General features: G+C 43.7%; 1 protein-coding gene and 1 non-coding gene across 3 annotated transcripts in view; one reads left to right on the plus strand and one right to left on the minus strand.

Moving 5' to 3' along the window:
* CCDC150 (coiled-coil domain containing 150) overlaps positions 1-23,263 on the plus strand; it is an 84,359-nt gene extending 61,096 nt beyond the window's left edge. The window contains exons 17-27 of one of the 2 annotated variants that reach the window (XM_044241207.1): positions 3,192-3,320; positions 4,103-4,272; positions 6,052-6,145; positions 6,928-7,097; positions 8,069-8,195; positions 18,622-18,816; positions 19,246-19,314; positions 19,411-19,572; positions 20,229-20,315; positions 22,271-22,390; positions 22,946-23,263. In XM_044241207.1, coding sequence (XP_044097142.1) covers positions 3,192-3,320; positions 4,103-4,272; positions 6,052-6,145; positions 6,928-7,097; positions 8,069-8,195; positions 18,622-18,816; positions 19,246-19,314; positions 19,411-19,572; positions 20,229-20,315; positions 22,271-22,390; positions 22,946-23,062 — 1,440 coding nt within the window. In that variant the 3' untranslated portion in view covers positions 23,063-23,263. The remainder of the gene's footprint in view (positions 1-3,191; positions 3,321-4,102; positions 4,273-6,051; positions 6,146-6,927; positions 7,098-8,068; positions 8,196-18,621; positions 18,817-19,245; positions 19,315-19,410; positions 19,573-20,228; positions 20,316-22,270; positions 22,391-22,945) is intronic. The other variant, XM_044241208.1, reaches the window with a different exon arrangement.
* On the minus strand, positions 16,231-16,301 carry LOC122903886. The gene has a single exon (XR_006384087.1). It is a non-coding gene; the product is annotated as a small nucleolar RNA SNORD56 (small nucleolar RNA).
* Positions 23,264-24,190: the final 927 nt, after the last annotated feature.

Raw genomic sequence — 24,190 nt, forward strand, 5'->3', positions numbered from 1 at the left:
ACTTTCTCCTATAGATATACCAGCTTATATATATGACATATTTATAAGATTACTTACTGAAGTATTGTTAACAGCAAAAGACTGGAAGCAAACAGAATTTCATCAATAAGAGACTAGCTAAATAAATCATGGTGTATTCATGATTTGAAATACTGTTTGAATATATGTATTATTAGGTTAAAATAGTCAAGGTTCAGAAGAGTATATGCAGTATTTTAATATTTGTGTAGTAAAAGGGGTAGGAGGATAAAAACATATATACATATGTGAGTATATATATATATATATATTCACTTGTAATGCATAGAATTGCTCTACAATGAATCACAGATTGGCAACATTATTTTTGAGGAAGAAAATTGGATGGCTGGAAATTTTTCACTTTACCCTTTTGTATATATATTTTTTAATATTTATTTACTTGACAGAGAGAGAGATCCCAAGTAGGCAGAGAGGCAGGCAGAGAGAGAGAGGGGGAAGCAGGCTCCCTGCCGAGCAGAGAGCCCGATGCAGGGCTCAATCCCAGGACCCGGAGATCATAACCTGAGCTGAAGGCAGAGGCTTAACCCACTGAGCCACCCAGGCGCCCCACCCTGTTGTATCAAATAATGTGAATGTGCCACCTATTCAAAGTAATTTTATGAACACTTCATTTTCAACAAAAGTGAAGGTACAAAAAGAATGCTCTTTTCAGCAAATGGTCTTGGAGCAGTTGGCTATCCACATGCAAAACCAAAAAGTCTATGATTCATACCTCACACCATCTGTAAAAATTAACTCAGGCACCTGGGTGGCTCATTCAGTTAAGTGTCTGTCTCTTGATTTTGGCTCCGGTGACGACCTCAATGTCATGAGATTGAGCCCTGCTTGCCCCTTTCCCTCTGCTCCTCCTTGCATTCTCTCTCTCTCTCTCAAATAAATGAATAAATAAATAAAATCTTTAAAAAAACAAATTAACTCAAAATGGATCAGTCTTACATGTAAAACCTAAAACTGTAAAACTTCTAGAAGAAAACATAGAAGGAAATCTTTGTGATCTTCTCAGAGATAGATTTGACACCAAAAGCATGATCCATAAAGGAAAAAAAAAAAAAGGATACAATACTTATCCTCTTCAGAGCTATTAAAAAAAACAAGATATAAGCTCTTTACTGGGAGAAATTAGTTGCAAATCACTTTTCTTATAAAGGCCTTGTCTCCCGAATGTATTAAACTGTCAAAATTATTAAGAAGAAAACAGTGAAGGGGTGCTGAGTGGCTCAGGTGTTGGGCATCTGCCTTCGGCTCAAGTCACGATCCCAGGGTCCTGGGATTGAGCCCCACATCGGGCTCCCTGCTCTGGGGGGAGCCTGCTTTTCCCTCTCCCACTCCCCCTGCCTCTGTTCCCTCTCTCCCTGTCTGTTTCTGTCAAATAAATAAAATCTAAAAAAATATATATGGATGATAACTAAGTAGTTGAAAAGATGTTAAACATCAGGTGTTAGGGAAATGCAAGTGAAAAACACAGTGAGATATACCACACACCTGTTAGAATGTGTAAAACCCCAAAACCGATCATCCCAAATGTTAGTGAGGACGCAGAGCACTGGGACCGTCATACACTGCTGAGGGGGATGTCAGATGGTCTGACCACCCTGAAAAATAGTTTGGTAGTTTCTTTAAAAATGAAACAGTGTATTACCCAACCATTCCTCTCTCCTATGTATCTACCAAAGATAAATGAAAGCATAAAACCACGCAAAGCCTTGTACACAGCTGTTCACAGCAGCTTTATTTGTAATAGCTTAAAGCTGGAAGCAACTTAAGGGTCCAGAAGGTGAATGGATCAGTAAGTTGTGGTATATCCTCCAACAGAGTACGGTTTAGCAATAGAAGGATTGAACTACTGATAATGAAAAAGATGGAATCAATTACGCTGAGTGAAGGAAGCCATTCAAGAAGGAGTACACACAATATGATTCCACTTATGTAAAATTCTAGAAGATAAAATAATTTACTGTGACAGAAAACAGATTAGTTGCCTTGTGTGGAGATACGGGAACAAGGAGAGAGAAGGGGGAAACTACAAAGAGGCATGAGAGAACTTTCAAGATGATAGAAATGCTTATTATCTTGATTATGGTTTCGGGAATTTAAATAGATGTCAGAACTGTATGCTCGAGATATACACAGCTTATTGTGAGTCATTCACACCTCAGACATGCTGTTCAAAAAAGGGAGAATGTGAATGTGTTACGTATCAAAAGTTAATTACGTTGAAATGTTCGGCAATTCTTGAAATGACAAAACTACAGAGGTCCAGAACAAATCACTGGTTGCCCCGGGCCTGGGGACAGGGTTGGGAGAGTGTGTACACAGAGAAGCAGCACACGTGAATTCTTTTGCGGCACGATGGGGCAGTTCTGTATCTCGATTGTGACGGTGTTCACAGGAGTAATGTGCATGGGGTCAGAGGACACAGAGCTCGGTGCGTGCACACACACAAATGAATGCAGGGTTTCAAAAACTGGTGAGAGCAGAGGAAGTTCTGTAGTCCGGTTAATCTGTTAGCAGTAATGTACAAAGGCAGCTTCCCAATTTTGATGTTGAACTACAGTAGTGTAAGGCGGCACCATTAGAAGCAGGGTGAAGACTGCACGGGACTCTCTGTACTACTTTTACAACATCCTATGGATGTTGTTATTTCAACACATTTTTAAAAAGTAATATTTAAAATATTTGATCATTTGAAATGATTGTGTAGATATACTCAAAGTATTTCAGCGATATAAAATACTAATACTTCCAATTAAGATGCCTTCTTCTATAGCACTATTTTTTTGACACTGCTTAGTATTTGTCTTTGCTTTCGTTAGATTTGCATTTGTTCTATTTTCCAGTTCCATGATACTCCGTTTCTTCCCCATTTTGCCTCTGACCTTCATAATCTTTTCTCTCTCATCACTTAGCCTGTACTTTCCTGATGACTGACATCTGTTAGGTTTGCTCATGTTTATTCACACAGATTTTTTGCTATTGTTTTGTAGTTTTCGTTAAAGGAAAGAATAGCTCATAAAGCTGGTTTTTATTATAGTGGATAAGTATAGTTAATTAAACATTTTGAGCTTGGTTTCCAAATTGCTGGGCTTACTCTAATTGCTGACTTACAGTGCTTTGGAAAAGTTATTTGTCCTTCCTTGTTCTCTACTAAGGTGAAATCCATTCTCGAAAAGAACGAGGAGGAGCTCTCACAAGCCATGAGGAGCCGGGACGCAGCCCTGAAAGAGAGTCAGAGGTTGAAAGGGGACCTCGAGGCCCTGGAGGACAGAGAGAGCAAGAAGGCAAGGCGTCCGCCCTCTGTGAGCGTTTGTTGCTGACGCGAGGCGCGTAAGAAATCTTCCACGAGTCTGTTCCTTCATTTCTTGTTACCTTGAGCAAGAATGAGGATTGATCAGAGGAGGATTGTGTTTTCTTTTTCTTTTTTTAAAAAGATTTTATGTATTTATTTGACAGAGAGAGATCACAAGCAGGCAGAGAGGCAGGCAGAGAGAGGAAGGGAAGCAGGCTCCCTGCTGAGCAGAGAGCCTGATGCGGGACTCGATCCCAGGACCCCGAGATCATGACCTGAGCCGAAGGCAGCGGCTTAACCCACTGAGCCACCCAGGCGCCCAGGATTGTGTTTTCTAAAGATAGTTTTAGAAGAGCTGTTAAGTGTTTGCCTTAAAAACACATCCTTTAACTCCCAATGTCTTTTTAATTTCAGTTGGTAGCATGACCTGTCCCCGTACGCGTTATTAACATGTCGCTCATTCCGGCGGCCTTCACCCGTGTGTTCCGGCCCCGCCGTGAGCTCACCCCGCAGACCGCCCGGGCCACCCCACCCGGAGGCCGGGAGCTGCCGACGCCGGGTCCCCGCTAGTCCGCGCGCCGCGGCAGGGCCGTGGTGGGCCGCACCGCCGCTCCCGCAAGAACTTCAGGTGTTGACCAGATAGAATATGCCGCAGTCGTCCCTCTTAGCGCGGTGCCGCGTGGTGTCCGTCCTCGTGCTCAGAAGGGACGGGCTCAGCCACCGCTGAGTAACCCGAAAGGATCAAACCTCTTCTCTGGCTCCCTTTCCTTTTAGGTGGGCAACTTCCAGCGACAACTGGCGGAGGCTAAGGAGGACAACTGCAAGGTCACGATCATGTTGGAGAACGTGCTGGCCTCCCACAGCAAGATGCAGGGCGCTCTGGAAAAAGTCCAGATAGAGCTGGGGCGGAGGGACTCGGAGATCGCGGGCCTCAAGAAAGAAAGGTACCGGAGGTGACTCTGGCCCTGTGCGCGCGGCTGTCTGCTGTGGCACAGTAAGGGACAAAGCCACTTTCAAGAACAAGCCCATTTGAGGCTCCTAGAAACTTGACTGGGGAGCAAGGTTTTCGGTGACCGCACTAACCTCTGCCTCTAGACTTCCCGACCTGCTCTTACCCAGGTCCTGGCCCAGAGCCACAGCCGCCTCGGGGTGCCCGGCCTCCAGCCCGGCCATGGTGTGGCCCACGGGCTGCCCCTCAGCCCGCACCCTTGAATCCTCGCCACTCCCCCGGCCCAGTGGAGTTTTGTAAGCCGACGTGCTTAATTATTTGTAGTCTTTAGTCAAGGAGATTTTTGTTTGGAACCAAGGACCTCCCTTCAGTCCTGAACTGGTTTTTCCTCCAATTCAACCAAAAGTTTGACATATTTCCCTCTCTCTATTTTATACTCACTAAATGTGTATGACAATTCATCCCCTTTTCTATGCTACACTCGAAAAGTCTTCTATTTTAGCTTTACATTTCAGAAATAGTGAAATGTAGACATGCTTTCAATAAAACACAGTATTATAAAAAAATAAAGATCTAGAAAATTAGGGAGAATCTGGAATTAGAAATAAACATGATCTTCAAAGATTCCAAAATTCCCATATTTTGTAGTGGTGTAAAGGAGTATGTAGTCTAGAAGTTTGTGTGCTATATTGCTGCCTTACCCTTTCTATTTCTATACCATTTAAACCTGCTCTGGGGTCTACGGAATAATAATTGTCTAGTCCTCCTGTACCCCTGAGGATAAAAATATATATGTTTATAAAAATTAAAAAAAATAATTGTCTAGTCCAAATAATTAAAGCTAAGTGCCTAGTTGAGTTTGAATTACTTCTATATTAGTGTCCTATTTAAAGATTAATAATTTTAGAGGAATCATTCCAAAAACTACTTTGAGTCATGTTTTATAAGTAAACACCTTCTTTGAATGTTTCAAGTTGCATAAAAATTTCCCCTTGATGTTAATAAACAAATGATTTGAGTTTAGTAAGTTCTCTTAAATATATTGTAATGTGTATATTGGTTGTGCATATAGCCTCAGTGTTGGGGGAACAGGTGCCAGTTTTATATTCTCCATTGTACTTATCTTTATTTTTTACATACTATAAATGTATGTTACCTCTGAACTTAAAAAGTTACTGGGATGGCAGTAAAAGTTGCCTACCATTCACAATAAAATTCTAGGTAGTTGTATGTATGCATGTATTTGACAGACAGAGATCACAAGTAGGCAGAGAGAAAGGGAAGCAGACTCCCTGCTGAGCAGGGAGCCCGATGCGGGGCTCCATCCCAGGACCCTGAGATCATGACCTGAGCCGAAGGCAGAGGCTTTAACCCACTGAGCCACCCTGGTGTCCCGGGAGTTGTATTTAGAAGCAGAATGTCGACAGCAGGCCCGTCTATTTAGAGGGGGTATATCTGGTACTAGTGATATGTATGTATGTTAAAATTACCAGCTCATAAGTTAGTCATTAATAAGTATTGACAGTTTAATGTATCAAGTCAAATTGACTCATAGCTGGGACCAATTTTCCATCTCTAGGAGCTTAATTTCTTAACCTGAAGCTGAAGCTGCCAAGTCTCAGATACTCTGCGCATCTCCACTTTACCATGTATGCTATTTGAGCTTCTTGGAAGAGTGCCCTCTCAGTGAGAGTAACTCCCAGAGGCATCTAGAACATTCCATTCCTAGACGGTTCTCTTCTGCAGTCACTCTCCCTGTGCTGTCCATCCATAGGGCTCTAAATCAGCAGAGGGTGCAGAAGCTGGAGGCGGAAGTGGACCAGTGGCAAGCCAGGATGCTGGTTGTCGACGCCCAACACAACAGTGAGGTAAAGGCCACTTTTTTAATAGATGATAATGGTGATAGTTTTATTTTATTGGGCTATTGCTCTTTTTAGGAAAATGGAGTAAAATAATCAGGGAAATTTCTTTTTTCATCCAAGTCTGAATTTGGGTCACAAATGGGAATTGGGCCTGCAGCCTTTCATTGGTTCATTTATGGGCAAACCAGGACCACAGTGATGCCTAATTCTCCTACTTATATGGTTTCCTTTTTATTTATTAATGCATAAATGACTGCAGAAGTTAAAGTGTCAGAGAATAACTTGAAACTTCAGTCAGAAGTCATTGAAGTGATCCCGCTGTGAAAAAGGCGACACATTTACATGTGTGTGTTCACAGGTGTATGCACTCGTGAATATATCTCTACATATATGTGCATGTATTAAAAAGGGGTCTTTCATATCAATAAGCTTTTTCTGGAAGGACATACAGGGAATTGTTCTTCTCACTCTAGGCAATGACACCACAATGTTATAGGATCAGAAAGGGGAATTTAACCAGTTTAAAATTAAAAATTAAGTCGGCTCAATTTTTCAGAGCTCACTGGTAATCAGGAGGCAGATTCTCCCCATCACCTTCTGAGAGTCTCCTAAGCATGGTCTGCAGTCAGTTCTCACGTGTCTATTGCAGGCAGCTGGAATCTTTGGTTCTGGTTCCATAATTATCGTGTCAATGGCCCCTGATGATAAAGTGTAAGGAATGAATATGCAGTGTTACAGACTTCTTGCATCTGTGATAGTGGAATTGAAAAGAGCCTTCCCTCTTTCAGATGGAGCCTCTGCAGAAAGCTCTAGATGTAGCTAGAGAAGACAACAGGAAACTGGCTTTGAGCCTGGAACAATCTCTCCAGACAAATAATCATCTACAAACAAAGCTCGATCATATCCAAGAGAAATTGGAAAACAATGAACTTGAGCGACAAAATCTGGAAACCTTCAAGTAAGGGCAGGATAGTCACAGTGAAATTAGGGAAGAGCCTCTGGGAGAGTAAGTCGGGCCCAGTCACATAAACCAGTTCGCGCCCGTCCTCCGCTTAGAACTGGAGCTCCCAGCAGAGCTGTGACAGGGAACGAGGCCCGCCCCAGCAGCCCGCGCTGGCCGGCTCAGGGACGCTTGTCCGGATTTCCTTGTCCGCTCTCCCCTCACCTCATGTCAGGCTGCTTTGCTATGTGAAGGCTGAACCAAAACTTCACGTTCCTGCCAACCCTTTCCTATCAAAAGCTGATGTGTCCTTCCGAAGCATGATCTGGGGAAGGAATAGCAACAGCCTGGATGGGAATAACCCCTTCCAGGAGTGGGATGAATTCACCCAGACAAACCCTGAACCATTGTTTTCCTTTGGGCCTGAAATTAGTTAGGTCAAATCCACCAAGTTCAGGGAAGGCTCTCGATTTGTTTTGTTTTGTTTTTGTAAAGTGCACCTAGGTGAATAGGGATGGGATAGAAGAGACATTCCATGAAAATCTTCAGCCTGGGGAAATACAGTCCGCACATAGATCTTTATGCAGTTCAGGTAGTGAACATACCGATAGACAGAAGGCATCAATTCAAGCTGAGAAAGTATGTTTTCTAATTTATGATCTGTGCAAATTCTAGAATCTAGGGAAATGTTATTGGCTCAAGAAATAAGCCAGAGAATGTTGCTGGCTTGTTTATTGGTTAAGACAAGAGTATGTGTTTCACTCTTTGAGCTGGGGGTCTTTATACTGAATGACTCTTTGGCCTTTCATGCTATAGGAAAACGTGCTCTTCCCTGCTGTTAATGGGCTCCAGACCAGTGTGGTTCACCTGGTGCCTGATCTGCGTCTTGTTTGTAAATCACACCTTTTGGATAGTTGCTCGTTCCCCTCCAGGCCTTCCTTGCCTCCTAAAGATGATTTCTAAGGGTGACTTTTTTCCCCCCAAAACAGAGAACGAATGACTGAGGAATCCAAAATGGAAGCAGAAATGCACGCTGAACGCATAGAAGCTCTAAGAAAGCAGTTTCAAACTGAGAGAGAAGCGGCCAAGAAAGCAGCACAACGGGAAACGACTGAGGTATGTAGTCAGGTGACAAGTGTCACTCTCAATCAGAGCCTTCCGGGAGCAGAACCACTTACAGGAGCTCTAAGCAGGGCTGCAGTTGCTCTTGTCCTTCTGGTCCCTCCGTGCTAAAGCCGCCTCTGTGCTCTTCATAAATCAAAACACAAGAGGCTTCTGATAGATGGTTCTCTGCCCAGCCAAGGAGCATCTCAATGAGAGCTTTGTAACTGAGGGACAGAGGAAGGAAGTGCCGGCCGTTGGGCAGACATCAAATCATCTGTCCCCTCAACTCCTTGGCTAGCACCCGTCACTCATTCACCTTTTCCTAGAGCCACGTATGGTCCATGCTCTGCTGTGCACTATGTGAGCCATACTTAATTGTGATCTCCACTCTTTACGGGAGATAAATAGGGTAAACAGCAGGGGACATTTCTTGAGTAACGAGCGGCCATGTACAACTCTGAAGGAACTCAAAGTCAGGGTTGGGTGATAGAAGAAGGGAAACAGAAGTACATGATGGGCAGAGCTGACAGGGCCAGGACACCCAGTGTAAGGGGGTGACCAAAGCTTATTTACAAAAATGAATAGGACATGTGGGAAAATGAGTAGGACATGTGGGAAAATGAGTAAGGTTTTTTTTCTCCTGATCAGAGCCGAGACTTTGGGAAATGTCTGAGAAAGCGTGGGTAGCTGAGGTGGTACCATCTGCTAGCTGATGTTGACTGTCAGAATGTTAGAGGTGACCTTTCAGGTCAAAATGGCGTTCGGTGGCTTTCTAAGAAATGGGCAGTATGATGTAAGGACGATTTTAGGAAGGGGAGTCTGGTGGGAGTGGAGAGTAGGCAAGAATGAAGAGTTGAAACCGGAGGCATGTAGACCCCAGAAAACTACAACCGTTACTTCAGGCTTTCGAAGATTAGCGCCAAGCAACATGGTTCCGTTGAAAATAGAGAACAATTAAATCAAAAAGGTATTTTAATAAAAAAATCATCAAACAGGGACACCTGTGTGGCTCAGTGGGATAAGCCGCTGCCTTCAGCTCAGGTCAAGATCCCAGGGTCCTGGGATCAGGTCCCACATCGCGCTCCTTGCTCGGCAGGGAGCCTGCTTCTCTCTCCACCTCTGCCTGCCATTTTGCCTGCTTGTGCATGCGCGTGCTCTCTCTCTCTCTCTCTGATGAATAAATAAATAAGTAAATAAGTAAATAAAATCTTAAAGAAAGTAAAGAAAAATCATCATCAGACACTAAATGCTCTATCATGAACAAAAGGGAGGGAGGAATTAAAATAACTCCAAGACTTGCTTGGAGTGGCTGGTCTACAGGTTTATATTTTGCCAAATTTGGTGTATTTAGCAACTGCAATTTACAGAGATCTTTTAGAAAATTTGTATATTACAAAGCACTAAACATTAAAACATTATAAAGGGAAACAAAAAGGTACACTGAAATTAAAGGCACTTTTAATCAGACATAGTTGTCAGAATACTTACAGGATTTAAACCCTTTTAACAGGGACCCCTGCAGACTGCACTGGTGGGAAACCAAGGGGAGAGTGAGCGGGTGACGTGGGGCGTTCGCAGCGGGGCGGGCTTGGTGTGCGCCACTCCGGAGTCCCAGCTCTGCCTCTTATTAACAGGGTGTTAATAAGCTGCGGATAGTTTCAGAGTCTCTCTTTCCTCAGTCATAGACTACTTTCCAGGGTTTTGTTTTTTTTTTTTAAAGTTGGAAAATATATGGAATTATCACAGTGCCCAGACATAGTAAGGACGAAGTAAGTGATCATTGGTTGGGCTTACCCAGTTTTGGCGAAGTTGTGACTGAGGTAATAGTAGAATGTAAATAAAAAGGCCGGCACTGGGGCACGGAGACAGGCTCTGAAGCAAAGAGGTAGTGTAGAAAGAAAAGCTACAAATAACCTTAGCGGGTCAGACACGGCCAGCTGTCCCAAGTGCCACCTTCTCCCTTCTCTGCTGCCACCTCTTCCGGAAAACCCAGCGGCACTGCTTTAAGGGCACTGGAAGAGGAAAGGCGTTCTATAAAATGATTTAAGTCACGTTAAAAGATAAACTGAGGCATATTCAACATTGTAAGAGTTTAACTGAGCAAAACTCAGTTCCAGTCACGGTAGTACCCAAGCTAGCAGAGCTCCAGGAGCCGTAGGAGATGAAAGAAAGGCTTTCAGAGGCAGCCAGGAGCGGGAGTAAGATATATGAGGCTACAAAGCAGGTTGATTAGAACAAGGTACTCTCCTCTGGGGGATGGCAGGGGTCTTATCAGGCAGATTACCCGACTGTCTTAGATCATTTGCTTTGTGCTTAGCAATGATGAACGTGCATTTCAAGGTTTTAAGAGCACACAGCACACTTGGGGGAGACTGCTGTGATCATTGTAAGCAGGTAATTCCCAATGTGCCTTGGTCCCCGAGACCCAGATCAGAGCCGAGCCAGGGAAGGACTCTGCTGAAGGAGTCACTCTCTCCGGCCGGCCGGCTAGCTCATTCAGCGATCTCAGGTAGCGGAGCCTCAGCTTCCCCAGAAGCGTCAATCTAAGTGCTGCAGGGGGTACTGGCCCCAGCACAAATACCTCCTCACGCAGCTGAAAGACAACTGAGAATATCCGATTACCCAGAACAAGTTCAGGCAGAGTCAAGGGTTTTGTTGGGCAGCTTTTAGCAGATTCTGCAGTACCTTTAAGAATTATGGAGAGGTTTCTTTTCTTTTCTTTTTCTTTTTAAATATTTTATTTATTTATTTGACAGAGATCACTAGTAGGCAGAGAAAGAGAGGGGGAAGCAGGCTCCCCGCTGAGCAGAGAGCCGATGCGGGGCTTGATCCCTGGACACTGGGATCATGACCTGAGTCGAAAGCAGAAGCCCAACCCACTGAACCAGGCAGGTGCCCCTACGGAGAGGTTTCTGATGGCAGCCCAGGCACTAGGGATCTACCAAAGGAAGCTAATTTTTTTTTTAAGATTTTATTTATTTGACACAGAGATCACAAGTAGGCAGAGAGGCAGGCGGAGGGCAGGGGGAAGCAGGCTCCCCACTGAGCAGAGCGCCCGATGTGGGGCTCGATCCCAGGACCCTGAGATCATGACCTGAACCGAAGGCAGCGGCTTAATCCACTGAGCGACCCAGGTGCCCCAGGAAGCTAATTTTGAATCACGAATGCCTCCTGGTTAAGTCCAGTTTTCAGTCTGCTGCTCAGAACTGGAAAGGTGACAGCAATGGAGGTCAGTAAAATTTAAGTCTGTAGACCACACCGATTTTATTCTAGTTCCCCTTGCCTGTGTCACTTTCTTTGTCCAGAACCTGGATGCAAGATTCCCTGGGCTTAGAGTTTTTAACCTGAAGCAGAGAAATTGACCATGGGGTGTAGGGAGTATGAAACAATGGAGGGGGGCGCAGAGTTGGGCCCAGAGGAACTGAAGTATCGGAAATCAGAACTGTGTGACGGGCATAACTACGGGATGACCAGCGGCATGGCGAATCTACCAGGTGTTCAGCTAGATTACACCCTTTGCAATGGCATCATTTTTGCAGGCCAGAGCAAGGCAAAATGTGGGCAAATGAATAATTCCTAAAGAAATTAAAAATAGAGCTTCCCTACGACCCTGCAATTGCACTCCTGGGTATTTACCCCAAAGATACAGATGTCATGAAAAGAAGGGCCATCTGTACCCCAATGTTTATAGCAGCAATGGCCACAGTCGCCAAACTATGGAAAGAACCAAGATGCCCTTCCACGGATGAATGGATAAGGAAGATGTGGTCCATATACACTATGGAGTATTATGCCTCCATCAGAAAGGACGAATATCCAACTTTTGTAGCAACATGGACGGGACTGGAAGAGATTATGCTGAGTGAAATCAGTCAAGCAGAGAGAGTCAATTATCATATGGTTTCACTCATTTGTGGAGCATAACCAATAGCATGGAGGACAAGGGGCTTTAGAGAGGAGTAGGGAATTTGGGTAAATTGGAAGGGGAGGTGAACCATGAGAGACTATGGACTCTGAAAAACAGTCTGAGGGGTTTGAAGTGGCGGGGGGGTGGGAGGTTGGGGTACCAGGTGGTGGGTATTATAGAGGGCACAGCTTGCATGGAGCACTGGGTGTGGTGAAAAAATAATGAATACTGTTTTTCTGAAAATAAATAAATTGGGGGGAAAAAAAACACAATACTTAAAAAAAAAAAAAGAATTAGGAAAAGGATGGTCAGAGAAGAAAGAATGGAAAGAAACATTCTTGATCTGACATCTTAGGTGGAAGCAGTGTACCCCAAAGTCAGCTACTTCTCTTCTTAGCTAATTTGGTTTTGAGGCCTCCGCACCACATAATTACACGGGACCAGACGTCAGATGGAGTCTTCTTCAGTTGTGAAGAAGTCAATTTCTTCCTGATTCAATTTTGGGAGTTTTTAGTTTTCCATTGCATGTTTTCCAGATGAAATGCATCCATTTCATCTAGGTTGCTTAGCTTATTGGCATATACTGTTGATAATAACTTCTGATGATTGTTTCTACTTCCCTGGTGTTGTTCATTGTGATCTCTCCCTTTTCATTCATAATTTTATGTATTTGAGCTTTCTCTCTTTTCTTTTGGATTAGTGTCACCAGTGGTTTATCGATCTTATTGATTCTTTAAAAAAAACAGCTTCTAGTTTCATTGATACGTTCTACTGTATCTCTGGTTTCTACCTCATCGATCTCAGCTCTAATCTTGAATATTTCCCTTCTTACACTGTTCGGGGAATGCAAGTTGGTGCAGCCTCTTTGGAGAACAGTGTGGAGATTCCTCAAGAAATTAAAAATAGAACTTCCCTATGACCCTGCCATTGCACTACTGGGTATTTACCCCAAAGATACAGATGTAGTGAAAAGAAGGGCAATCTGGACCCCAATGTTTATAGCAGCAATGGCCACGGTCGCCAAACTGTGGAAAGAACCAAGATGCCCTTCAACGGATGAATGGATAAGGAAGATGTGGTCCATATACACTATGGAGTATTATGGCTCCATCAGAAAGGATGAATACCCAACTTTTGTAGCAACATGGACGGGACTGGAAGAGATTATGCTGAGTGAAATCAGTCAAGCAGAGAGAGTCAATTATCATATGGTTTCACTTATTTGTGGAGCATAACAAATAGCATGGAGGACATGGGGAGTTAGTGAGGAGAAGGGAGTTGGGGTAAATTGGAAGGGGAGGTGAACCATGAGAGACTATGGACTCTGAAAAACAATCTGAGGGGATTGAAATGGTGGGGGGGGTGGAAGGTCAGGGTACCAGGTGGTGGGTATTATAGAGGGCACGGATTGCATGGAGCACTGGGTGTGGTGCAAAAATAATGAATACTGTTATGCTGAAAATAAAAAATAAATTAAAAAAATAAAAACAAAACAAAACAAACAAAAACAAACCAACAACCTTTCACAGCCTCTTATCAAGAACAGACCAATAGTCCAAGAAAGCTCAGTCCATTTAATGAAGAGAAAACCAAATTCTAATTTTGTACCAAATTTATTCTTTAAAAACTTGAATTAACTTAGCCACCTTGACCACACACAAAATTCCTTTCTCAAGACTCCTTTTCCACAGACCAACTCTTTCTTTTACCCATTAAGACTTTGTTCTATGTCTTCTCCTTTTTCTCCATCTGGAGCAGACACTTTTCATACAGTTTCCTTTCACCCTTATCACTTTGAAGTAATTTTAATTACACATATTGACTAGAATCCCTAACCCTTAGAATCCTTATTCCTAGGGAAAACTAAGAAATAACCAATTGTGGAGTATGTTACACTAACATCCTGTGGGCTGGCAAGTTTATGAATATCTCTTAATTTCTAGAAGTATATTCTTTGTCCTAGTAAACTTTCTAATTTAGCACAAAACATGTTTATTAACCCAAATATCTTTAGTTTCTCTGTAAAAGAAAGCTGAAAGTGGATAAACCTATGTTTAGTAATTAATGTTTTGGTATTTTATTTGGAAATGATCTAGATATTCAATGTGCCCATCATTTAATTTATTTTAGGATAATTTCCAGGTTTCTCATTAACAAAAAAATTGGTAATTTTACCCAAAACTGGAAAATTTTATCCTACATCTCTAACAATTATGTTTAGATTACTTGTGAAAATTTCGTGAGACATTAAGCAGCTAGCCCTGATCTTTTTTGCTGACAAACTCTATCGCAGACATCGATGAGCTTATCCGACTGTTAATAAACCCGGCAAATAAGCATTCCAACTTGTGTTGATAATTCTGAAGCCATGGTTATTTTAAGTAAAAGGTAGCTTGTTTGTTGTTTTATTTGTGGATGATTATCCTAGATCTTGTGAACTTGATGTGTATAAATACTTGTTTGTCTTTAAACCAGTTAAATAGTGCTCTCTACAAATTCATTTTGGCAATACCTTTCAAAGGTAGGAAAAAAAGTCTCTAAACATGCGTTCATGACCCAGCAATTGCACTACTGGGTATTTACCCTAAAGATACAAACGTAGTGATCCAAAGGGGCACGTGCACCCGAATGTTTATAGCAGCAATGTCCACAATAGCCAAACTATGGAAAGAACCTAGATCTCCATCAACAGATGAATGGATAAAGAAGATGTGGTATATATACACAATAGAATACTATGCAGCCATCAAAAGAAATGGAATCTTGCCATTTGCGACAACATGGATGGAACTAGAGCGTATCATGCTCAGCGAAATAAGTCAAGCGGAGAAAGACAACTATCATATGATCTCCCTGATATGAGGAAGTGGTGATGCAACATGGGGGCTTAAGTGGGTAGGAGAGGAATCAATGAAACAAGATAGGATTGGGAAGGAGACAAACCATAAGTGACTCTTAATCTCACAAAACAAACTGAGGGTTGCTGGGGGGAGGGGGGTTGGGAGAAGGGGGGTGGGGTTATGGACATTGGGGAGGGTATGTGCTTTGGTGAGTGCTGTGAAGTGTGTAAACCTGGTGATTCACAGACCTGTACCCCTGGGGATAAAAATATATGTTTATAAAAAATAAAAAAATTAAAAAAAAAAAAAACATGCGTTCAAAGACATAAACATACAGACACAAACAGGTCTAACAAGCTCTATTTTACAACTTTGGTTCTAAGACAGGTACCATGATGCGTCGCACTACGGAAGAACAGTTGGATCCAAACTGTGACTTTGGCAAATGGAATAAAATTAAGATTACCTGTGCAGGCGAAAGCTTTTAATGCCTATTGGTGGGGGAGACTTTTAAGATTTTTCATGGTTTCTACTTTTCAAAATATCCTTTCTTTCCTTTTTTTTTCTTTTCCTCCTAAGAATTGTCTTCATTCCTGCAGAGCACCAAATAGAATTCATACATCTCAAAAGTCACAGAAAAAGAATATATGTTGTACCGAGGAGGATTTTGTTCCCTAAATCCAGATCTTTTACAATATCTGCAAGACTTAGAGGGATTAGGGGTTTGGGGGATTGGTAAAAAGGACAGGTGGGCTGTGAATTGCTCTAGAGCTGAATTTCTGTTCTTGGATACTTGATTTACAAGACAAATAGTTTTTAATTTCTCAAGTGATTGGGTCACAACCTTTAATGCTAAACAGACTGACCCACCCAGCCAACTACTTTATCTTTGATTTGCTTCTTTGTGTCAGGGAGATCTTCCGCTAAGATGGAAATTTTTTTTTTTTAAAAGATTTTACTTATTTATTTGACAGAGAGAAATCACAAGTAGATGGAGAGGCAGGCAGAGAGAGAGAGAGAGAGGGAAGCAGGCTCCCTGCCGAGCAGAGAGCCCGATGCGGGACTCGATCCCAGGACCCTGAGATCATGACCTGAGCCGAAGGCAGTGGCTTAACCCACTGAGCCACCCAGGCGCCCCTAAGATGGAAATTAAAAGATGCCTATGTTCTGGATTTAGAGAGAGCTGTGTGTCTTTGGAATATTTTAGTAAATCCTTCCATAGAGACTTTAGAATGTTTCTCTTTCTCTCTCTAGGTATGTAGTTTCATTTTAGCTGAGGGGCAGACTTTTTCCCCCAGCTTCCCTCAGACCCAGAGCATCGGCACTGACCAGGGGAACTGCTATTGACCGAAAATACTGCCATCATGGCAGAGGGAAGAAAGGAACTGTGAAGTCTGTCAGGCTCTGATTTTGCTCATCTTCTGACAGTAGAGCTACTTTTTTTTTTTAAAGATTTTATTTATTTATTTGACAGAAAGATACAGAGAGAACACGAGGAGACAAAGCAGCAAGCAGTGGGAGAGAGAGAAGCAGACTCTCCACTGAGCAGGGAGCTGATGTGGGGCTTGATCCCAGGACCCTGGGACCATGACCTGAGCCAAAGGCAGACCCCAACTGACTGAGCCACCCAGGTGCCCCAATAGAACTACTTTAATAAATCCTTTCAGATATCTCACCAGCTTTGAGCCAGGACAAACAGTAAATACTCCTAGTAGTATTGAACTACCCCATGGATGTAAGAGAAGTCCCCTCAGAGGGCACAAAAGATAATCCTCACCCAAGTTCCAGAACTACTCCCAAAGAAAACCAAGAGAAATGTCCCGGCCGGCACCAGTCGGTAGGTTCCTGGCCAACCACATTTTTAGAGCCTCTGACCTGATGGTTGCCTAGTCAAGTTCTCGGGATACAAAACCAGATCAACAAGAAGGCAATAGCTGTCCCTAGCAGAGGAAGGATCAACAACCAATGAGTACCTGGAAGCAGATTCACAAGACACAATCAAAGATTTCTCCCTACTGTTACAATTACAGTTCAAAGAATTATCTTAAACCTATCTTTTCCTTATCAGTCTGAATCTGATAGGGACACGTGTGGAATTTTATCTTCCTCTCTCAACCATGCACCATCGATGGACATCTGAGAGAGCCAACTTTCTTGAGAATTGTCACCTTTTGCTAGCTTCTGCTAGTTTTCCAGATCCTAGCTGTAGGCTCTGGGCAAGTGGGCTTGTCCAGTAGGTCTCACTCTAGTCACCACAGAGGATGAAAAATAGTAATTTTCCTTCTGCCTTTTATAAGTGCTTGGCCTTGCTCCTCTAGAGTACCTTACATACACATGGATAAACTTACTTGGGTTGAAAGTTCTCCCTGGCAGCCACTGTAATTCAGAATTCTCTGTTCAGCTTTAAAGTTGTACTCACCTGAGGCCTCACACTGGACCCGCTCCAACTCTGGACTCAGTTTGATTTTCGATCAGAAACAGTACAACTCTAGTCAGTTTCTGGACCCAGTCCGGAAAAAGAAAGGCTCAAAGTCTGACAGCTGCTAACACAGAAGCTGCCGGGTGAGGCTCTAGGAGGGACTTAGTGCGATGTCCAGAAGCATCAAGGAAGCAGGGGGCGCCATGGGTGCCCACAGCTGCTTGCTGCTGGCTCCTGGGGACCATTGCTCTCCTTCCTTTTTTTCTTCTGACACCAGAACTGTTAAATATTTAACAAACTTTAGTTTATCTTTTAAGAGTTTATTTGAACAAAAATTGATTCAAGTTGGGCATTATCCGCTCTAGCAGAGATCTCCAAGGAACAGTACAAAATGAAGGCTGTTTAGGCAGAAGGGAGCAGGAACAAGTTGTACTACCCAGTAACTCAAGCTGCTTTGTGCAAAGTTTCTTTGCTTTCGAGGACGGCGGGATCAGGCAGACCCCCCCAGCCAGTGCTCATCAGGCAAGTCCTGAGGGACTCATTTAAGGGTTCATTTCTAGGAAAGCCAAAACTCACTCAGTCTTGGTTTGGTGACGTGCGGCTTAGCGTAAGGGACTCCATTTGAGGGCTATTGTCTTGTTTTTAACAGTAATCGCTATGCCATTTTCCCACTAGACAAGCTTTTTAAAATCTTTAAAACTGAAAGCAGTATTATAAAAATCTGTGCAGTGGTAGTAACGGGCAAGTATTTGTATAAATTACCTTCTCATTTTCAGTTCTCCAGGCAGGAGGGAAGAGAAAAGCTGAAAGCTGAGCAAGTGTGCCAGGCTCCCCTTCTTTCTCTGCCTCGTCTTGTTCAACTCCGAGTCCCCAGAGATAAGTCATCTGTGTGCTTTGCCACTGATGACCCCGAGGGTCAGGGAAGTTAACTATCCAAAATTACGCAGCGAGTAAGTGCTACAGCTGAGATGTGAACTTAGATGGGACGCCCAAGTCCTGCTCTTTAAAAGCAAATGATGAACATGTATTTACATTGTCTATATCTGTTCTAGGAAAGGTTGTGTTTAATGTTAAAAATTATGAAAAAAAAAAGATGAAAACCACTTAGAGTTTTGCGCCACCGTTCCTCAGCAGACATCATCATCGTTGTCTCGCTTACCCTCGTCTTTAAAAGGCCCAAAGGGAACTAAACACAAAGATGGGCCTAATCATCAGCTTCTCTTCCTGAATGGAAGTTTTAAAATGATGGACTTTTCCCTTCGTGTTCCACAGCTGAAGAAGGCCCTCGATGAAGCCAACTTCAGATCGGTGGAGGTAACCCGGACCAACCGAGAGCTGCGGCAGAAGCTGACGGAGCTTGAGAAGGTCGTGAACAGTAGCAAGGAGAAAATAAAGAATCAAAAGGCCCAAATTAAGCTCCACTTGTCGACTAAGGCGAATAATACTCAGAATGTAGAGCGGATGAAGGTTGTATGAGGCGCGCTCCTTCTCCCTCACTTCCTTAGTATCCGAGAGGACCCAGGCAGGTGGTGGGGCCCGGTGAAGGCGGTCCCCGAGTCCCGACAGCCCCTGTGCTCTCTGGGGATGACAGATGCACTGGGGCGTGGGCAGACGCCTGCAGGGGGCGGTTACTCTCTTTCCAGCAAGATACTGCTGTGTCGATGTGTGGTTTCTGTTTAGCTGCCAAGTCCCTTTGACTCCCCATCCGCCCCCTCCCCGGTGACTGCGCGGGACTTTGCTGTTTCAGGGTCAGTGGGCCAGACGGGAAGGAGGGCCCAGCGGGAGCCAGTAACTGTGGGTCTCACGTGGGATTCTTTCTGTCACCCCACAGGCGAAAAGAGCAAGCCAGTTTTTCTACTGATCATCTGTCTATGTTATTTCCACATTTACTTTCAGCAAATAGAAACAGAATTGAGGCAAATGGAGTTAATTAAGGATCAGTATCAGAAAAAAAATTATGAACAGGTAGAAGACTTTCGCGAACTCCATGTTTACACCATATGCACATCAAATCTCAGACTCCGACCCACTCACCAGCTGCTTCCCTCTCCGCCCCACCAGTCGCTGAGCATCCAGAAGTTCGTGTCTGAAATGACCAACCTACAGAAGGAGATGCAGCTGTTGGCCAAGAGCCAGTACGAGACCTCGGCGCGGAACAAGCAGCAGGAGCTGCGCCTCGAGGCGGAGCGGAAGATAAGGCAGGACCTGGAGAGCCGGTGCCAGGTGAGAGGCTTCCTCGGGGTCCTCTCCGCGACGAGCAGCCCAGCAGCAGAGCACCTCGGTTTTCTAGAGTCTATAAAAGAAACATAAACCTGCGAGAGGAAGAAGCCTGTAGCTTTGGGTGTGCCACGTGTTCCCAGTTTTCAGTTCATAAAGGATTCATTCTTAACAGCTGAAGCTCGCTGCGCAAAATACTGGTTCCTAAGACATCCAGACTGAATTTCACAGTCTTTTAGGAACTTGCTACCCCTTGGTTCTTCCCAGAAGCTCAGCTCGCCCGCTCCTGTGATGGGACTTGCCGCTGTCCCCAGTCTCCGGAAGAGCGCCACCTTCTGTCGCGGAGTAGGGACTCCAAGAGACCGTCAGGCTCTTGCCTTCTAGCAGACACTGTCTGCGGTGAAAAAGCATTCCTTCGGCCCTGGAAGGAGATAATTAATCGCTTCCTCTTCAGGAGGATACGTAAAATCAAAATCGGAGATGCATTAGGTGAACTGCTGACCGTAACAGCGTGGGTCTTAACATGTTGGTAGCACCTGAAGTTACAACGTATAACCCCATCACGCTTTCATAATGTGGTTGCCCATTTATTACAATATGGAAGCTTTTTGTTCCATATGGTATATTGGGAATTTCTAAAAATCTTCGTATCACATTTTCAGGAACTGGAAGAAACGATCAGACACCTAAGGAAATGTAAAGAGGCAACAGAGCATAAACTGAAAGAAGCCAGTGTAGAATCAGAACAGGTAAGCCACACCCAGTCAGGGTAACATCCTTCACGGACATAGTTCCAGGAATGTCACAGGCAAGAACCAATAACCAAGTCTAATGTCTGCTACGAAGAATAATTTTTAGATTGGGATTCTGCCTCCTGATAAAAGAATACTGAAATACTGACTAAGCCAAGTCCAAGCCTCTGCCGCTAAATGTCAGGAGGACCAGCGTGTGGGTAGATTTGAACGCACTACTGCTTGACACCACTGATAGAAAGGCAAGCTCTTTGTGCAGTCAATAACTAGAAATGTAAAGTAGGCCCTATTTTTTTTAAGTTTTATTTTAATTTAATCTCTCCACCCAACATGGGGCTCAGACTCACCACCCTGAGATTAAGAGAGGCTTGCTCTTCCGACTGATGCAGCCAGGTACCGCTCGTGGGCCCTTTGAATTTGCGAATTTGCTTTCTCTAATCTTAAATTGACCTTTTTGAAGGTATTTAAAATCATACATTTTTAGAGGTGGAAAGGACCTATGAAATTCGTTGTGTGACACAACCAGTCCTGATGTCCAGTTAAGAAAACAGAGGCATCACAGTGATGACATCATCAGCTGGTCAGGATTTGTCCTTTTTATAGCCATTCGACAAGACAGCAGGACTATCAGAGTGGTGTAGCAAAAGGACTACAGACTCATGAGTTTGACGCCAGCTGTGACCCTTGCTGTGCCCTTGAGGGAGTGACATTTACTTGAACTCATCAATTACCACATCTCGAAAAGTCAGGATAGTAAGACTTACTGCTCTGTTATGCAGTAGATGCCTCCGTAAGTTTCACTAGATAGTACCTCCCTTCTCATTCACGGTGCAAAAGGTGACCTGATGTAGGGGCCATTGCTAGCATCTTCGCCTCCATCCCTGGTAAAGAATGCCAGAGAAATGTGGGGTTGGGTTTGAGGGGGCGGTGAGAGTATGGCCGGCCTTAGGAGGATATACAAAGTACTTGAGCTTTGTCGCTTTCTAAAGCTTAAATGCCAAGGGGAGCTCTATTTTCTTACGTCATTATTTTGTACCCACACAAGGACGTGGCTAATCTGGGACAAATACCTAGTCCCACACATTTACTGTGGACCTATCCTATGGTGGGCACTGGACTAGTTGAGGGGACACAGGAGGAACCGAGCCCAAGGGCGCCCCTGCTTTCAAGGACTTGCCTTCTCCCGGGCAAGAGAGAAATACACCTCTCTCTTTCTGACTTCAAAATCATTTTACTTTTTATTCTAGAGGATATGTTCTGGAGCTCTTTTGAAGCAACTTTTATATAACCTAAAAGCCTGTCAGCTTTACCTTAAAATACTGAAGTAACCCAGATACATACAGAAGTGCCAGGCACATACAGGTACTCAGTAAATATTTGTCAAATAAACGAATATTGATTTCGGATCATCTGCAAAGGCAGATTACTAGAAGGACTGTTTAAGTCTAACAAAGGTAGTTTGGAAGTTTGTGTTTAGGAGCCAAAGCATAAAATGTTTTGATGATAAAGGAAATTAAAAGAATGCAAGTTACACTAAGCTAGTCCACTCTTTTACTAATTCAATTACTTTCTTAAAGCCCAAAAGAAAGATCTAGCGTAGGGACTTTGGAGAACGATTTAATCTTAGAGAACAGAGCTCAAAAATTCAAACTGTGGTTTGAACTACCATATTCCTTGGCAGAGCCGTCTTGTTCTTTTCGTTCTATTTTCCTCCTGGGTCCTCTTCCTTACATTCACATCCAGGAAGTATCAATAAATGCAGGGAAGCAGCAGGCTTGCACATGTTAAGCTCTGCCTTCAGAAGTCACTCCCGTCTGGAGGTGCACAAGGACCTTGCACTTGGAATCTGGGTCCTTTAACGTCTGGGTTAAAAAAAAGTCTCTGGAACTAATACACAGAAAATTTAGAGCTTTCTTCATTGTCATTTTTACTGATAAGACTTTTCTGTTCAGATAACAGCTAACCTGGAAGAAGCTCATCGCTGGTTTAAGTGTAGGTTTGACGGCCTCCAACTTGAGCTGACAAAAAACCGGTTGCAGAGGCTTCCCCGAGAAGACAGGTGGCTGGAAGAGGTAGGGCGCTTAGACGTGGCTGTCCTCAGCAATCCTGGATTTGTCCCTTCTCAGATTTCTCACCGCAGAACTTCTCTCTTCATCCCACTACTCTTCCCACTAATCTTTAGGTTTCTCTAAACTGCAAGAAAAACAAAATAATTTCTTCCTTAAAAGTTGCCCATTTGTGGAGCATAACAAATAACATGGAGGACAAGGGGAGATGGAGAGGAGAAGGGAGTTGGGGGAAATGGGAAGGGGAGGTGAACCATGAGAGACTATGGACTCTGAAAAACAATCTGAGGGGTTTGAAGGGGTGGGGGGTGGGAGGTTGGGGGAAGCAGGTGGTGGGTATTATAGAGGGCACGGCTTGCATGGAGCACTGGGTGCGGTGCAAAACCAATGAATACTGTTACGCTGAAAAGAAATTAAAAAAAAAAAAAAGTCGCCCATCTCCCAAACTGTCTAGATTAGAACCATTCACCTTGATGAGTAGATTATATTCGTGGAGACAGAACGGGTCCTCAGCTCTGCAGGTAGTTGGGAACAGTGTTAGGTCGGTTTTCCTCCCAACAGGACCACGGTAACAGGCACGATGTCGCATCCGGCCAGTCTGCTCTACACCGATGGGAGAATAAACAGAATCTTAAACTCGTGCCCAAGAAGTGCCATTCTGAACTGGAGAGAAAGTGATGTCCTTGACAGAGGCGCTGCTTCATCTAGAGCTGCACCGCCATGATTTCCCGAGCCCAGCGTCCCAGGCTGGCCTTTCCCGCGGTCATCAGAACATGAAGTCTTTGATGTGGGCTGAAGATTTTGGACTTGAGTTTCTCATATTATGAACTTGCTGGTATCAGTACAGAACCACCCCATCTTATTTGTCCTTTTCCCCCATTTTCCACCCAATAAATTTATATTAATTTGTTGTATGATAAGAGATGCTGTGGCATGATACTTGGCTATTTTTCTAAGTACATTCTATCAAAAAGCACTCAGTGAGGTACTAGATGATATGGCAACCAAATGACAGACTAGGACATTTCTATGAAACAAAATATCCTAATGTCCAGCAGATAATCCCTGGAACTGGAATCACTTGGAAAATGGTAAAAACTTTTCCAGTCATACAAATGTATACCCTTTTAAGCTAGATAATTACCAGCATATCTTTAATAAGATGGTATCTCTAGTCTGTATTTTATTAAGTAAGTTCGAGGCCCAGTGTGGGACTTACTCATCATCAAGCGTCACACACGCCACCAACTGAGCCAGCCAGGAACCCCTGTGTCTATTCTTACAACAGACATTGTATTTACAGCTTCCTTGGACATTGACAAAGCAAACTATTGTGGATGGCAGTCTGCTCTGCTCCAGGAAACTATGCCTGACCAATGTAGCTCTTCCTTACTAGAGCAAGCAATAAATTGAGATTTTTCTTATTTCAGACACGGAATGGTGGATTGCACACAGTAAGTCTGGATCACTGTAATACCTAGGTTAATCAGGGCTCAAACCACGGCAGCTACTGATGCCATCAGGACCTAAATCAAGCGAGCAATGGTGAAACTGGAGAGAACATCAAAAATAAGACTCTCAGCGGTTGAAGAGGCCCCCACTCGTCTGATAGAAAAAGATAAAGCTGAGTTTAATGCTCACTCTGGTAAGGAAGAGCTTTGTTGGTCAGGCAGAGTCTTGTACAGGGTTTTGGGGAAGCAGGGAGTTCAAGGATTTCAAGTCTTTCAGAGGTTTGAGAGGCTCAATATTCGCCGTAGAAGTGTCAGTAATGGGGCTGAGACTATCAGTTGGCATTCAGGGCCAAGT

Source organism: Neovison vison, chromosome 3 (genome assembly GCF_020171115.1).
Source record: "Neovison vison isolate M4711 chromosome 3, ASM_NN_V1, whole genome shotgun sequence".
NCBI classification, from domain to species: Eukaryota; Metazoa; Chordata; class Mammalia; order Carnivora; family Mustelidae; genus Neogale; species Neogale vison.